The sequence below is a fragment of the Hyperoodon ampullatus genome (genome assembly GCF_949752795.1).
Source record: "Hyperoodon ampullatus genome assembly, chromosome: 7".
Classification (NCBI taxonomy): domain Eukaryota; kingdom Metazoa; phylum Chordata; class Mammalia; order Artiodactyla; family Ziphiidae; genus Hyperoodon; species Hyperoodon ampullatus.
In genome coordinates, this window is record NC_136920.1 from 14871371 (window position 1) to 14888521 (window position 17151).

The following is a 17151-nucleotide window of genomic DNA, read 5'->3' on the forward strand; positions in this document are numbered from 1 at the left end:
AGGAGGGGCGTTGGGAAGGGGGTTATTGGGAGCCCTAGCCGAGGGTCACGGAGGATCGTGTGGAGGTGGGTATGTTTTTGCCCTTAGACTGGCCTGCGACGTGACTAACCAGACCGTGTGACCTTGGGAAGTTGACAAAGTCCTCTGAGCTTTTGTCAGTGAACTGAAGATAAGAAAACACCCACTTTGCCAAGTTATTGTGAGGCTTTGTGAGGACCTGTGTGAAGTCCCTTACCCCCTGTTCCTGGCTTACAATTGCTGCTGTTATTTTAGTGGACCGTCTCCAGAACTGGGGCTCGTTCCAGCTTCCCCACCTGTTGCCAGTTGTGGGATGGAGAGGCATGTGTAGCTGTTTCTAACACCTGGCTTCTTTGTCTATCCCACAAAGAACCTTTGTCCACCTCTACCTTTCCCACAGCCCTGTGTACCAAGCAGCCTCTGCCTTATTTTACAGGATCCAGGGAATCGCCCACTGATGGTTTTAGCCAGGCCTGAAACAGCCAGCACCAGAGAGCCACCTGAACAGAAGCGCCTGCCAAAGGAATTTTCCAAGTGCTCAAAAGCCGGGCTTTGCAGCTCCTGTGGTCAGCCCAGGAGGCCACCAGTGGGATCTGAGGATCAGCTCCACCTCGGACCATGCAGGGCCCGAGCCTGCCTCTTCGTGTAGCCACCCTGCTGACGGGGCTGCTGGAATGCCTCAGCTTTGCGGGCGTCCTCTTCGGTTGGGCATCCCTGGTGTTTGTCTTCAAAACAGAACATTACTTTGAGGAGCTGTGTGAACCGAATGCCAGGCTGATGGGCAATGCCACGGGGCTGGATGGTAAGGGAGGAGGGCTTCTCTAGGAAGCTGAGTCTGGTTCCCAGGTGGTGGGAAGGGGTCGGAAGGACTCCACCCCCTGCCTCCTCTGCCAGCATGTCTCTGGTGAGAGGAAGGGAGTGTCAGCTGCCCCTGCCCTCAACCTTGGTCTCGGAGGTCCCTGGGGAGGGGAGTACCGGCTCCCAAGAGGTAATTAGGGGCAGTCACGTCTCCACTTATCTAAGGGAGAACTTATTCTACCAGGCAAGCTGTCCGAGATGGAAGAGGCTGCCCTGGACGGGAGCCAGGCTGGGTGCCGGCCTGGCAGGAAGGCTGGGATGGATGGGAGGTTGGCCCATCCACGCTGGGCTCTTGAGATCTGCCTTTCTCTCCTCCAGACTGCAAAGCCCAGGATGAGCGCTTCTCACTCATCTTCACCCTGGCGTCCTTCATGAATAACTTCATGACGTTCCCCACTGGCTACATCTTTGACCGTTTCAAGACCACCGTGGCCCGCCTCATAGCCATGTAAGTCCCAAGGGGATCTGAACAGGGGTGGGGCAAGAGGAATTCCGGCAGCAGTTTTGTTTGGAGGGAGACCCAGGCCAGGCAACTGGGTATCCCTGCCCCAGCAGCCCTGCTAGAAACTGCCCAGGGTGTGGACTCTGTCTCGACCTTCCCTATTCCCCACACCCCTGCTTCCCTTTCTTCACCTCCTTCCTCTGTTGCCTGTGAAACTGCCTGCTATAGGATGTGCTGAATAGCACAGGATCCCAGGCCTACTTCCTGTGAGGGCCGGCCTGGGGCAGGGTTATGAAATGAGCAAAGCCGAGAACTGTCACTCCCGGGTCTTCCCTGGTGGTGGTCCAGCGGTTAAGACTCCGCGCTTCCAGTGCAGGGGGTGCCAGTTTGATCCCTGTTGGCGAACTGAGATCCCACATGCCGGGCGGTGTGGCCAATAAAGAAATAAAAATAAAAATAGAATTACTACCCTCGCCTTCATGCCAGGGAACTTTGTCCTCATGATACCCGAGTGACTCATCATCCTCCTCCTCTCCACCACCGTCACTCCCCAGAAGCTTAGGTAGTAAGGCGTCCTGAGTGTCTCCGGTGGTGGGATTTCAGTTTCCCTCTGACGGGAGGGGAGGCCGTGGGGGTCCATCCCATGCAGGTGGGATTTCAGTTTCCCTCTGACGGGAGGGGAGGCCGTGGGGGTCCATCCCATGCAGATGAGTCCCGGAGGGTAGGGGACTTGCTGGCTCCACAGGGTGCCACTGCAGCTGGCCAGGTTCGCATAGCAGTGGCCTGTGGGGGAGCTGATAGGACCCAGAGCCGGCGCCTCCCGGGAGGCACGTGAGAGGCTAGTTGTCAGAGGGACCGGAGGGTGGCTGGACCAGGAAACAGCCTGGCAGGAAAGCAAGTCCTTGGCTCTCTAAGCCTTTGGGTGCACGATGACTCTGTCAGTCGCTCTTGGAACTTGGTCACCTGTCTCCTCCTCGTTCCCGTCCTTCTTTGCCCACTCCCTCTTCTCCAGCCTTTAGTGTGTTAAGAAAAACCCAGGCTTCCCACCTGTGTTTCTCCTTTACTTTTACACAGAACTCTGCACTTCTGGTCACCAAATGTGTGGGAGCCTTTCCCACACCCGGCAATTCTGTGGCACCAGCTGGGTGTCCTATCATTTAACTCAGTTCTGACACTGTTTACCTGGAGATACAGCATCAGATCCCACAGGTTAAGGGCTCAGTCCCAGCAGACTGCCCTCCACCTCAGATGCCAACTGCAAGTGGTAGGTCCCCAGTTTACCCACAGCTTCTGTCTGACTCGGCTGCAAACCTGGGATTCCTGTGACCTCCTCCCCCTTGGATTCAGTTATTTGCTGAAGGGCTCACTGAACTCAGGGAAACACATATACTAGTTTATTAAAGGATATGATAAAGGATACAGATGAACAGCCAGATGAAGAGACACATAGGGCGAGGTCAGGGAGGGTCCCGAGCCCAGGATCTCTCCTGTCCCTGTGGAGTTAGGGTGCAGCACCCTCCTGGTCCATGGCTGTGTTCACCAACCTGGGAGCTCCCCAAACTCCATACTCTTAGGATTTTATGGAGGCTTCCTCATGTAGGCATGATGAATTATTAACTCCATTTCCAGCCCCTGTCCCCTCTCTGGAGAAGTTGGGGGCAGGGCTGAAAATTCCAAGCATCTAATTATGGTTAGTCTTTCTGGTGAGCAGCCCCCATCCAGGACCCATCCAGGGTCACCTCATTAGAATAAAAGATGCTCCTAGGGCTTCCCTGGTGGCGCAGTGGTTGAGAGTCCGCCTGCCGATGCAGGGGACACAGGTTCGTGCCCCGGTCCAGGAGGATCCCACGTGCCGCAGAGCGGCTGGGCCCGTGAGCCATGGCCGCTGAGCCTGCGCATCCGGAGCCTGTGCTCCGCAACGGGAGAGGCCACAACAGTGAGAGGCCCACGTACCGCAAAAAAAAAAAAAGATGTTCCTAGGGCTCTTATCATGTAGGAATTTACAAGGGTCTTAGGAGCCCTGTGTCAGGGACTGGGGACCTGGACCAAATATGTATTTCTTATTATAAATCAGAATATCACACTTAAGCACTGCTTTTATTACCCCATGCTTCTAAGAGAGTCCCGTAACCTTGGGATCGTGGTCCTTAAACAATAACATCCTAGAACTTTAAGCTTAGGGCCTAGATCAGTCAGTCCAATCATCTCTTTTTCTTTTTTTTAAATGGTTAGATTCTGTTTTTTTTTTTAATTTTTTAAAATTGGGGTATAGTTGTTTTATAATGTTGTGTTAGTTTCTACTATACAGCGAAGTGGAGTTCCCTGTGCTATACAGTAGGTTCTCATTAGGTATCTGTTTTGTACATATTAGTGTATATATGTCAATCCCAATCTCCCAGTTCATCCCACCCCCCCTCCCCAGCTTGGTGTCCATACGTTTGTTCTCTACGTCTGTGTCTCTATTTCTGCCTTACAAACAGGTTCATCTGTACCATTTTTCTAGATTCCACATATATGCGTTAATAAGCGATATTTGTTTTTCTCTTTCTGACTTACTTCACTCTGTATGACAGTCTCTAGGTCCATCCACAAACATCTCTTCATGGAAGAGGCTGCTGAGGCCCAGAGAAGGGCAGTGCCTTGCCCAAGGTCACACAGCAAGAGGAATTAGAACTCAAGATTATGATTTGTACACGAGGCACTAACCCCTTTCTTCAAGGGCTTGGCTGGTTGGGACTTCTAGGTGGGAGGACCTCGGCTCCACGCACCCTTCCCCTCCAGCTTTCTCTCTTGTTGACCGCATTCTCCATCTGCCGTTCTGTGTTCCAGATTTCTCTACACCAGCGCCACGCTTACGATAGCCTTCATCTCTGCAGGTGAGTGCTGTCAGGAGGGACATAACCTCAGGGGCAGCTGGTGGATGGGCAGGTGCAGAAGGTGATGGGCAGGATGCACTGACCCCCACAGGTATTCAGAGATCCACAGACTTTCAGCTGGAAAGAGTCCTTGAGAGAGTTATTGCTGGTCTATAAAAACAGTTTAGTGAGACATGCAAAAAATAAGGACAGTGGAGGGATTGCTTCAGAGAGAAGAATTTATTCAAAAGATTACATCCTTCCTTTTGTTATGTATTAAATGTCCTCTCTCTTTTTTTTTTTTTTTTTTTTTTTTAATGAAATGATAATATGAATGGCAGTTTTTGAAAATATCCTGACTTAGCCGGGTACAAACTGATAACTCTAGTGTAGTCAGAAGTTTTCTTTTCAGATTTTACTGGTCTATAAGTGTATACAATTCCCAAAGTCTGGGAATTCCAGTCTGGTGTATTCCCCACTTCCTCCATTATGTAGAGGAGAAAACTGAGGTCAGAGAGAGAGCCTTCGCAAAGACTAGCCAAAGGTCACAGAGCAAGTTAGTGGGAAGGGGTCCTGGGACCCTGGCTGTGCTCTTTGCTAGCATCTCAGTTATAGAGGCCAAGAGATGCTTTCCAGTATTCCTCCCCAGTGTCAGATTACGTGGCTCAGTTTTGGGGTTAGGAAATAAAGGTACCTAACTCTCCTGTGTCTAGTACCTGTGCTGAATCTGTTACTTCATTTGTGTTCAGTGAACGCAAGGCTGACTGAGGGTCTCTGTCTGAGCAGATCTCATGAGGTAGCCTGGCACCTCAAGCCAGTTATTTAAAAACCACTGTGCTCATCAAACTGTCTTCTTACCTAAAAGCCTAAACATGATTTTCAAGTGGCTGAATGTGGAGGTGATGGCTGGGTATGTTTGACTCACATTTGTGAATCACTGGAGTCACAATATTCCCTTCCCCCCTAAAATAGGGCTTTTTGGTTTTGGAAAAAGCATGCTATTGTGAAAGGAATCTCAACCAACTTTTAGTGCATTTGAAGACGTACCTTTTATAGAGACAGAAATTGAATGGTAAAGAGTGTGAATGCTCTAAAATGAGCAAGTTTACAGTGCTTCTCAAGGTATGGAACAAAAGTTACTAGGATAATAGTTACTTTGGAGAATATTATTAGGAAGCACGCATGTGCTGCATTAACATTGAATCACCTGGTGGGAGAGTTACTCCCTTTTTATTTCTCATTCAGCCCTCTGATTTCATGCATGGAAGTCTTGGTTTGGGGCTGGGATGATTTTAACACTATGACAAGAGCAGGTATCAGGCTTTGAACATTCTGAAGGCAACTGCGTTCAGTTACAGTTTAATAACAGTGTTTTCACTGTTTTTATTTTTACAGTTGCCTCCTACTCACAACAAGCAGCACAAGTTGCTTTTCATTTATACCAGCGATATAAAGTTTTCTCTTTTTTTGGTCATGCCACAGTGGCTTGTGGGATCTCAGTTCCCCGACCAAGGATTGAACCTGGGCCACGGCAGTGAAAGCCCAGAATCCTAACCACTAACTAGGCCACCAGGGAACTCCCAATATAAAGTTTCCTTTAAAAATAATAGATTTCTTTTGGAGAAAAGTGAGTCAACTTTAAAAAAAATTTCTTTTAGCAAATAAGACAGGTGTGGGTTATGGCCCAAATCATGAAGGTGGGCAGAAAGAAGGTTGTGACTTGGGAAAGACTAATTTACGGAGGGCTCTCTAGTCCTTGGCACTTTAGTTGTTTTTAGTTCTGCTCTTCTTACCCAACACTTGCCAGACTTATTAGAATGATTTTTTTGCATGTCAGTCTTTCCAAGGGCAAGAAGTATTTATTCATCCTGCATTTCCAGTGCCAAGCACAACGCCTGGCACAAAGGAAATGCTCAAAGTTTAATGAACAAAAGAAGGACACTCAGATCTCACAGCGCCTGGTGAGGTGGGAAGAGCAGGGACTGTTATTCCCATTCATCAGATGAAACGACTGAGTCACAGATTCAGAATCTAGCTCAAAGCAGTGAATTAGAGGCTGGGCTCAGGGACTGAATCCAGGCTTCTCTCCCCCACAGTGTCAAGGATGAATAGAGGGGCTGCTTGTGGTTTAGTGAGGGAAGGGGGCGGTGGGTTGAGTCGTGCCTCTCTCTGGAGACATCCACCCTGCCAGAGACCAAGGGTCATCTTTGGTGAGGAAGAGGGTGTCTCAGGAGACCTCTGCAGGGTCCCTCCGCAGGGGCACGTGAAGGAGCCTTGACCAGGACCCTAAGATCCTTGGAGGATGCTGGGAGGCTGCCTAGAATTGGGACCCTGAGCCCAGGATTGTAGGGAGCAGGTCGGGGCCAGAGTTCGGGGCTGCATGTTTGGGTTGCACTGTGACACCTCCCCATCTCTGTCTTGGATTGTTCCAGACTCAGCTGTGCTGCTCTTCCTGGCCATGCCCATGCTCACCGTGGGAGGAATCCTGTTTCTGATCACCAACCTGCAGGTGTGAGCCTGCCCTAATCACAGGCACCTGGCTGGAGGTTGGGGCGGGTGGAGGGAGGGAGAAGCACTTTGCTACATTGGCTGCCTCTGATGGGGTTGGCCCAAGCCAGGGTGGTAGCTCCTGGGGTGGAGGGTAGGTCTGGGTATGAGGGCCTGACACTTGCCGGGTGCACAGGAAAGATTTCACGGATAAATAAGTGATTCAGGCTGATCGTGTGTTCTCCAGATCGGGAACCTATTTGGCAAACACCGCTCAACCATCATCACCATGTACAATGGAGCATTTGACTCTTCCTCGACAGTCTTCCTTATCATTAAGGTAAAAGATAGCAGTAGCCCATGTTTATCTCCCCTGCTGCTGGGGAGCACCAGGCATCCATAATCAGCCTCCAGGGTGGAAGGCAAGAGCCTGGGCCAAGACTCATTCTTAGAAACAGGTTTCAGCCCCTGATTCTTTTTTTTTTTTTTTTTTTTTTTTTTAGTTTCTGCTTTATAACAAAGTGCATCAGTCATACATATACATCTGTTCCCACATCCCCTCCCTCATGCATCTCCCTCCCTCCCACCCTCCCCATCCCACCCCTCCAGGCAGTCACAAAGCACCCAGCTGTCAGCCCCTAATTCTTACACCGACTTTTTGTATGATGAAATACACCCAGGGACTTCCCTGGTGGTCCAGTGGTTAAGACTGCACACGGCCAAAAAAAAAAAAAAAAAAAAAAAAGACTGCACTTCTACTGCAGGGGATGCGGGTTCGATCCCTGGTCAGGGAGCTAGGATCCTGCTCGCTGCACGGCAAAGAAAACCCCACCTAACGTAAAGTTTTCCATGTGAACCATCTTTAAGTGTACAGTTCAATGGCATTAAGTCCATTCGTGTTGTTTGGCGACCATCGCCGCCATCCGTCTCCAGAACTCTTCTCCACCCTGTAAAACTGAACCTCTGTGTCCATTAAACAATAATCCCCATCGTGGGTACCCCCCCATCTCCCCCTTGCCCCTGGCAACCACCGTCGTATCGTCTGTTTCTGTGAATTTGACTGTAGGTAGTACAGTAGGTGGAATCATAGTATTTGTTCTTCTGTGACTGGGTTATTCCATTTAGCATAATGTCTTCAAGGTTTATCAATGTTGTAGCAGGTGTCAGAATTTCCTTCCTTTTTAAGACTGAATACTGTTCCATCGTACGTATGTGCCACATTTCCTTTATCCATTCATCCGCGGATGGATACTTGATTTGCTCCCACCGTTTGGATGTTGTGAATAATGTTGCTGTGAACGTGGCTGTTACACTGACCTTTCCTCTCCTTTTTCTGCAGCTCCTTTATGAACAGGGCATCAGTCTCAGGGCCTCCTTCATCTTCATCTCTGTCTGCAGTGCCTGGCATGTTGGGCGTACTTTCCTTCTGATGCCCCGGGGGCACATCCCCTACCCGGTGCCCCCCAACTACAGCTATGGGTAAGGACTATGAGCTGGTGATGGTGTGCCCAGAGCCCCTCATCTCACCTGGAGTAGGAAGCAGGGATGGGACAGACATGGTAAGGCAGAGGAAACCTGTCCCAGGAGAGGAGGACTAGACCAGGGATGTATTAGTTAGCTACTGCTGCGTAACAAACTACCCCAAAACTTAATGGCCTAAGACATGAAGCATTTATTATTTCCACAAGTCTATGGGTAGCTGGCTAGTTCTACTGATCAGGGAGCTACTTGAATGACCTTGACAAGGCTTCTCATGCCTCTGATCATCTGCTGGGCTAGCTGGGGGCTGGCTGGTCTAGGATGGCCTTACTCACATGGGGTTTGTCTGGCCATATGGAGTGGCAGGGATTTCTGGGTCACATGGCTCTTATCCTCCCGCAGGCTAGCTTGGGCTTCTTCACATGGTGGTCTCAGGGTTCCAAGATAAATGCCAAAATGCACAAGGTTGTTTCAGTTTTAAGCTTAGAATTGTCACAACATCACTTCTGCTGGGTTGTCTTGGCTGAGCAGCTCACAAGGCCAGCCCAAATGGAGGGGACAGGGAAATAGCCAGAGCTGTATTGCAAAGGGTGGAGAACAGAGGAGGGGAAGAAATGGAACCATTTGTGCCGTCACTCATCAAAGCAGTAGACAGAGGGCATTTGTTTGCTGTTTGGCAGCCTCATGTGCTCTGATTTCATCTCACAGTAGTCCTGAGATACACATACTTATCTCCATTTTCCAAATGAGAACAAGGAGGCTCACAAGAGTTAGGTCTGAGGCATGTTGTACAGCCTCAGGAAGAGGCAGAGGTGGGGTTGGAACCCAGGCCTGTCCTATTCTTCCCGCACTTCAGTGGTTCCCAAACATTGCTGCATATTAGAATTGCTGGGATTACTTGGAGATCTTTTAAAAATATGGGAGCCTGTCTCCCATGCCCAGACATTCTGATTTCATCGGTCTGGGCTGTGACTTGGGCATTGGGGTTGTGAAAAGGTGATTCCAATGTATAGCGAAATGTACTATTCCCTCCCCACCACCCGCCGCCACCCCAGCCTGAATCTGAGGCTCAGCTCACAATTCTTGGGTCAGGCTGATGGGGCTTCTGTTTCCACAGCCTGTGCTCTGGGGATCGCCCCGGAGAGGAAGATAAGAAAACGGTTGAGTCCCAAAAGCTGGAGCTTTCAAAGGACTTCATTTCAGCAAAGGAAGGTGAGCCCTACTGGTTAACCCATTTCCCCTCCAGAACCTGGCCTTTCCCCACAGCCAACTTGGTTGCTCACCTCCAAAGCTTTCCCAGGGACTCAGAACCAGGAAAGGACAGGTAGGGAAAAGACCTGCAGGATCTTCTCAACCCCCTCAGTTTATAGGCAGTCCAGAGAGGGGCAAAATTTTTGTCTCATCTCTCCTTTTTGTCCCCCTTTTCTTTCTCATCTCATCATACCCCTTCCCCTTGCAGCCAGTCTTCCAACATTTGCCTTCCCTTCCCCCCACTCCTAAGTCTGCCTGATTTGTCCCCATTTCTGCAGGTCCGCTGGGTCTGCCCTCTCTCATTGTCCCATCTCCATCACTGCCTCCTTTCTCTCCTCTGTCTGTTTTGGGTCTTTGGTTATAAACATCACAAACCACTGCTGGTTAAGGTAGAAACGAGAACAGGATTCTGGGAAGTTCACAAAAGCAAGGGCAAAGTGAACTTGCCAGGCTCCATCCAGGAAGAGCAGAACCAGGATGCCTCTGGGGACCCCAGTCTAAAATCACAGCCAGTCTGCCTCTGGAGGAGAATGATCAAATTGGTCAGCCTTGGGTGAGGAATGGAGTGCTTAATTCACAGTCCCATCTGGACCATGAAGACTAGGGCAGGGGGAGATTTCCAGAGGAGACTCAGGATCCTGGTACTGAAAGAAAAGAAGGGGGTATGGATCAGCTGAAATACTAGCTGTCCGCCACGAACCTTCATCTTTAACTTTCTCCTTTCGTCTTTCTTTTCATCATCCTGGCTGAGAAAGATCAGGAAAGTGTTAGTGCAAGAAGCGTCATTGAGTCCAAGCTGCGATAGATCAGATTTCAACAGGCAGAGCACGTGGGAGGCTCATTCAAGGTGGTGGGGACAGGATGATGCGTGGAGGTGGCGGTGTGCCCAGGAAGGCCAGAAGAGCGGGTGAGCTCAGACCTCAGGCTGTCCTATCAAGACCCCCTACACTATTGCCCATCCCTGCCCTCCAGCTTTAATTGTAACTCTTGCCCATATCTTCCTCTTCCCACCAGAGATCCCAAGACCAGGGCAGCAGCAGGAACCCCGCTCTTTCCGGAGCTACGCTTTCTCTCGGCGCTTTGCCTGGCACCTGGTGTGGCTGTCTGTGATACAGTTGTGGCACTACCTCTTCATCGGCACCCTCAACCCTCTGCTGAGCAACTTGGCCAGTGGGGACAGGGTACTAGGTATGTGACGGGGCTGGGAGGCAGCACATCTGAGCATCACAGCTGGGGACTTGGAACCTCGAGCGGCGGGGTGCTAAGCTCGGCAGGGCTCTGTGCTCCAGAGAAAGGTCTGAGCAGGGGTGTGGCGAGGAGGGTCAGGCAGGGCAAGGGCCGGGTGGGAGGGTCCTCTCCTGTAAGGCACTCCTGGAGCGTTCTTACCGCCCAACCCCTCTCTGCCCTCTGCAGTCAGCACCTACACAAATGCCTTTGCCATCACACAGTTCTTTGGAGTGCTGTGTGCCCCCTGGAATGGCCTGCTCATGGATCGGCTTAAATACAAGTACCAGGAGGAAGCAAGAAAGACAGGTGAGACCTGGGTTCCAGAGGATCAGGGAGCCAGGAGGGGAGAGATCTTTATTTTCCTCCACGCCCATCTTCTCTTTTCTTCTAAATCCTTTTCTACTTGCATCTGTCCATCCATCCATCCCTCACTCATCCATCCATCCATCCATCCATCCATCCCTCACTCATCCATCCATCCATCCATCCATCCGTCCATCCATCCATCCATCCCTCATCTGTCCATTCATCACCCATCCATCCATCATCCAACCACTAGTCACTGAGTGCCAATTATACGCCAATCACAGTTCTAGATTCAGTAACGGACAAGACAGATACGTCCTTGTTCTCAAGAAGCTGTTCTCAATCTAGAGAGTGGAGAAATGCCAGGAATCAAGCTTTACAGTCCGTGAAGTAAACCTGCAGGGAGCTATGAAACAGAAAGAAGGGCACATAACCTGTTCTGGGTGGGGATGGGATGGGTGTCAGGGAAGGAGGTCTTCCTGGAGGAAGTGGCATCTAAGCCAAGACCTAAAGGAAGAGTAAAGAAGTGACAAGATGAAGAGGAGGGCCTTGGGAGAGTGGCCCAGGAGTACAGAGGAGTCAAGGTGGTGAAGGGGAGAGTGAAACATTAAGGAATCTGAGGAATCCCAGAAAGTGATTTGGGCTGGCCAGGGCACAGAGAGGTGGTAGGGAGGGGGCTGGAAAGACGGAGGTAAGAAGGGCTGGCAGTGTTATGCCCAGGAGCTTGGACGTGATCCTTGGACATGAATGGAGGAGCAGCCATGCTGAGGTCTCTCCCTCTTTTTTTTTTTTTTGGCCTTGCACCTCACGGCTTGCGGGATCTTACCAAGGAGCTTGGACGTGATCCTTGGACATGAATGGAGGAGCAGCCATGCTGAGGTCTCTCTCTTTTTTTTTTTTTTTTGGCCTTGCACCTCACGGCTTGCGGGATCTTAGATCCCTGACCAGGGATTGAACTTGGGCGTACGCAGTGAAAGCACAGAATCCTAACCACTGGACCACCAGGGAATTCCCTTTACCCCTATAGTTTCATCTCTCCCACTCCTCACTTCCCTGAGCTGCTTCTCCTACCCCTGCTGGAGTATTTTAAAACAAATCTCAGACATCAGATCATTTCATCTGTAAATACATCAGTTTGTAGCTCCAGCAAATATGACCTCTTTTATTTAAATTAAACATCACCATAATATCATTATCCTATGTAAAACAGCCCCTAATCATTTCTTAGTATCATCTAATAATGTCCTGTTCAAATTTCCTTAATGGTCTTAACTATGCCTTTTTATAGTTGGTTTGTTCAGATTCGGATCCATACAGGGGCCACACAGTGTACTGATGTGTCTTTTAGATGTTTTTAAGTCTCTGTGTCCCCCACCCCCTTTTTTCCCTTTGTTGTTCATTTATCGAAGGAACTAGGTTGTTTGTCCTGTCAAATTTCCCACATTTTGGATTTGGCATCCTTTTCATGTCATTTAAAAATGTTTCTTTGATTGGGTCTTTCCTGTAAACAGGCAGATTAATATTTTTATTAATATTAATATTTAATATTTTTTGGCAAGAATAATTCGGAGCTGGAGCCGTGGGCTACTAGCCTACAAGCTCTCGTCATCAGGCCCTTGGTACCCGTAGTTTTGTTCTTATGATGTTAAGACTGATCACTGGGTTCAGACATTGTCAGTCTGATCTGCCCATTATAAAAGCTTCCCATCAGCTGCAGGCCTAATGATTTTAACAGCTATTGATGATCAGTGCCCAGACCCATTATTTTATTAGGGTTGCAAAAAGGAGATTTTCTATTTCTATCTTTCCTTCTGCTTTTAATAGCTAGAATTCCTCTAGAAAGAAAAACTTTCCTTTATTAACTATTTCGTTACCCTGAAATAAATGCATGGTTTTTCCTCTATTAACTAGTTTTAGAAAAATGAGTTGGTGCCTTAGAAACCTCCAGGGGTAACCACTCATAGTTTTTCTTTTTTTTTTTTTGCGGTACGCGGGCCTCTCACTGTTGTGGCCTCTCCCGTTGCGGAGCACAGGCTCCGGACGCACGGGCTCAGCGGCCGTGACCCACGGGCCCAGCCACTCTGCGGCACACGGGATCCTCCCGGACTGGGGCACAAACCCGTGTCCCCTGCACTGGCAGGTGGACTCTCAACCACTGCGCCACCAGGGAAGCCCCATAGTTTCTCTTTTAAAATCTCATTTTAAATATATTTGACATGTTTCAATCCATTTCTGTCACAATTCTTCTTGATGCTCAAATTATCTCATCTTTGACTGTTGGCAACTTTACCAATCCAGTATCTGTGTCCTTAACAAAATAGTCCCATTAGTTTTAGAGAGTGTCTTTCCCTTCTGGCACAAGGAGATATTCAGGTCCATTTCATTGGGTATGTTTCCTGGCCCAGACCTGAAACCAGCCATTTCTCCAAATAGCCCTGGGTCCCTTTAAATGAGAAATGGTATTTACAGACTGCAACTTGGGATGCTAAGGTTTCTAATTCTCCTGGATTGTCATTGCTTTTAGGCCTCTGAGGTAAGATTTACGTAATTTTTTGGATGAAAAAATACATCATGAGTATCCAGTACTGATATTTTAATTCAAATTTTACTTCTTTGATTTTTACATTTGTATCTCCTTTTGTCTGAAAATCATGGTTCCTAAAATACTATAATATATACTATATTAATATATATACTATATATACATACACTGTATACTATATACACATACTATATATATATATATAGTATTTTAAAAATATATTTTATGCATAATTACTGGTTTAGCATCATCAATACTATTACTAATAGTATGATTGCTGCGCGCTGTTTCTCCCGGCCTCCCTCCTTTCTTTCCTTCCTTCCATTCTCATCCTGAGGATACATCCCATAAGAGCTGTCAGTCAAATTACAGTATTTTAAGAGTCACCAACTTGATATAAAGTTATGTTCATTGGTTTCATCTTGTTGGATTTTTTTTGGAATTGCTTTGCTTGTTTTCTTCCTATTATTTTAGATACATTTGCATATCAAACACTGACATTCCTAAGCCAAAACTATGAAACAATATATAGTCAAAGAAGTTTAGTTTCCTTCTCTGTTCCCTGTCCTCCATTCCTTCCCTCGTTAGGTAATTGTTTTTGCTTTTCCTTAAAGACAGACTCTGTATGTATGTATAGTTTTTCTTTCTTAGATAAAAGGCAGCGAATCGCACACCCTGTCCTACAGCTTTCTTTTTTTTTTTTTTTTTTTTTTTTTGCGGTACGCGGGCCTCTCACTGTTGTGGCCTCTCCCGTTGCGCAGCACAGGCTCTGGACGCGTAGGCCCAGCGGCCATGGCTCACGGGCCCAGCCGCCCTGTGGCATGTGGGATCTTCTCGGACCAGGGCTCGAACCTGTGTCCCCTGCATCGGCAGGCAGACTCTCAACCACTGCGCCACCAGGGAAGCCCCCTGCAGCTTTCTTTATGTAAATCTCTGTCCTGGGTGTGCCCCACAGCCAGGCTCCCTCCTTCTGCCTTTAACCCCTGCCTAGTTCTGTTATGTGACTGCAGCATAGTTGGCGCTGCATTCCCCTACTGCTGCTGATTTGGTTGGTTTCCAGTCTTTTGCTGTTACCCATGGTGCTACCCAGAGTATCTGACTGTGGGTTGAGGGCCCTCCCTGTCAGGAGGTCATTGTGATAATCTATGAGTTAGTGATGCTGGCCTGTAATTAGGATGAGTCGCCAGGGTTGGAAACGAGTGGATACATTTGAATGATATTTAGGAAGTGAATTATCAACATTTGTTGATGGACTGGAGATGGGGCATGTGTGGAATAGAGGGTTCAGGATGACCCCCCCTGCGGGCATCCACGCAGCCTCTGCTCTTCCCTTTGGCCCAGGTTCCTCGGCCTCGGCGGCGGCCCTGGGCTCAACAGTGCCTTCGCTGGTCCTGACGTCTCTGCTGTGCCTGGGCTTTGCCCTCTGCGCCTCCATCCCTGTCCTCCCCTTGCAGTACGCCACCTTCATCCTGCAAGTGATCAACCGCTCCTTCCTCTACGGGGGCAATGCTGCCTTCCTCACCCTCGCGTAAGTGGGCTTGGTGTGTGTCACATGACAGGGGCACCCTTGGGGCAAAGGGAGGTGTGCTGGGGGCAAAGAAATCAGGAGGTGAGGACCAGAGGTGGCCCGAGGAGGCACACAGCATCTGGGAGCAGGTACAGAGGAGGTGGAGGCTGGTGGGAGGGTTAGAGCCTTCATGTACATGAAAGCTCTTCATGTCTGCTCCCCTCTGCCTCGGTTGTCTACCCTGTGAACTCCTATTCACCCTCCAAAGCCCACTTCTGTTCCAGCTCTCCCAGGGAAGAGCAGAAAGAAAGCGTCTTTCTTTCCTTGTGCCTCTCTATTCTTGCTTCCTCTGATAGGGCGTGCATCATCTAGCATAGAGCGGAATTATTCATGTCTCTTTTCCTTGAGACCTCCCGGGGCACAGCCTGTGTCTGGGTCCCTGCTGTTTCCCCAGGATCGAGCATGGCGCCATCTCTTTGCTCTGTCGTTTGAAAGCCTAACTAAGCAAAGGTGAAGGAGGGGAGCTGTGTGGGTGTGGGTGGGTGAAGGCAGGCTTAGGCTAGGGGAGCAGGGGCCTGACCAAGGCCCACCACAGCCAGGCCCCTACATGGAGGGAGGGTCCCCAGAGCTCACTGGAACCTCATTTGTCTCTCTGCCCAGGTTCCCTTCAGAGCACTTTGGGAAGCTTTTTGGGCTAGTGATGGCCTTGTCGGCTGTCGTGTCTCTGCTCCAGTTCCCCATCTTCACCCTCATCAAAGGCCCCCTCCAGAACGACCCGTTCTACGTGAGTACTGTGGCGGGTTGGGGGACCCTGCTCTTAGACCAGCAAGGATGTCCAGATTGGGACAACTGTGCTGGTCCCCAGCAGGGGGCACCCCCAACCTGGCTGGGGTGGCCTGGGTGTGGTCCCTGCAGGAACATTTCTTCGCATGGGTACATCCTTGGTCTTGCTTCTCAAACTGGGGTCGGTGGGAGTACCCTGCCTTGTGCTGGGGGTGGGGGTGGGGTCTCTGAAGCCAAAGGGTTAACGTGACACAGCTTCCCAGGTCACTGAATACTCTCTAGGCCTCTGTTTTTTCATCTGTGTAATGGGCACTGGGACTTCCCTGCGGTCCAAGGGTTAAGACTGTGCTTCCACTCCAGGGGCCGAGGGTTCAATCCCTGGTCAGGGAACTAAGATCCCACATGCCACGGGGCGCGGCCAAAAAAAAAAAGGCATCATATAATCTGCTCCATGGGGCAGAATGGAAAATAACCAAGAGTCCATCCCAGAGGGCACCATGGGGTCTGAGTGGAAGGTAGAGGATAAACCCGGCAGAATTCTGGACCCTCCACTAGTGGTGGACTTCGCCTCACTGCTTCCTCTCCCTCCAGGTGAATGTGACGCTGGTGCTCGTCACTCTTCTGACGTTTGTCCACCCTTTCCTGGTGTACCGGGAGTGCTGGCAGAAAGAAAGCCCCCCTGGGGTCGCCTAGTTCAGAAGCCCTCCCTTTTCAGCCCCGAGGACGTGTCATCTTCCTTCACCTTTGAGCACCCCGTGTCCAGAAAGACTTTGCCCACCCGGGCTACTTGTATTAAGTAGCCATTATTTTTTCTTAAAACAAAAAGACATATTTAACTGTCCACCAAGCCTTCTTATCGGCAAGACAAGAAGCAAAGTCACGTGCAAGTTCTTAGTTTCAGGGTAGGAAGCGCATGGCCCTGGCAGATGCTTGGCCCGAGGTGGGGTGATGTGATGGGAGGGTGTGTCCCCTGCTTCTCCAGGCCTCTTTGTCTCTGAAGCCCATGTGTGCCTGGGCCCTGTGCTGCTGGGTACGTTTCCAGGTGAAGAGTGAGGTTGTCATGGCTTCATTGCCACCTGGCATTCAGAAGTGGCTCCCAGCTCTCTGTCAGAGCCCCAGCCTTGTTAGGGAATGAGCCTGGGGAGAAAGGGGCAGACCGGGTCGGGTGGGGGACCCTGGGCTGAGCCCCAGCTCTGCTGCTGATGCCGAGTGACCTTGAGCAGACCCTTCTCCCTGCGGAGCATCAGTTTTCCCACCTATAGAAGGAGAGGGTCTTGGAGTTGGAGGTTCTTTCTGGAATTCACGTTCTAGAAGGTTTTAAGAACAGTGACAAAGAGGCCACCTGAAGGGCCTTGGGAACCAGCTAGGCTGCTTGACCAGAGGATTTCTGATGAAG

The 17151-nt window shown here is 49.8% G+C and overlaps 1 protein-coding gene across 1 annotated transcript; it reads left to right on the top strand.

Moving 5' to 3' along the window:
* Positions 1 to 636: 636 nt before the first annotated feature.
* SLC43A3 (solute carrier family 43 member 3) lies at positions 637 to 16791 on the top strand (the record flags this gene model as incomplete). Its single annotated transcript, XM_079709079.1, has 12 exons — positions 637 to 820; positions 1195 to 1324; positions 4148 to 4194; positions 6606 to 6682; positions 6908 to 7000; positions 8000 to 8139; positions 9257 to 9351; positions 10405 to 10578; positions 10804 to 10923; positions 14807 to 14993; positions 15633 to 15756; positions 16347 to 16791. The coding sequence occupies 12 exons, from the start codon at positions 637 to 639 to the stop codon at positions 16446 to 16448; spliced, it is 1473 nt and encodes a 490-aa protein (XP_079565205.1). The 3' UTR covers positions 16449 to 16791.
* Between the last annotated feature and the right edge of the window lie 360 nt (positions 16792 to 17151).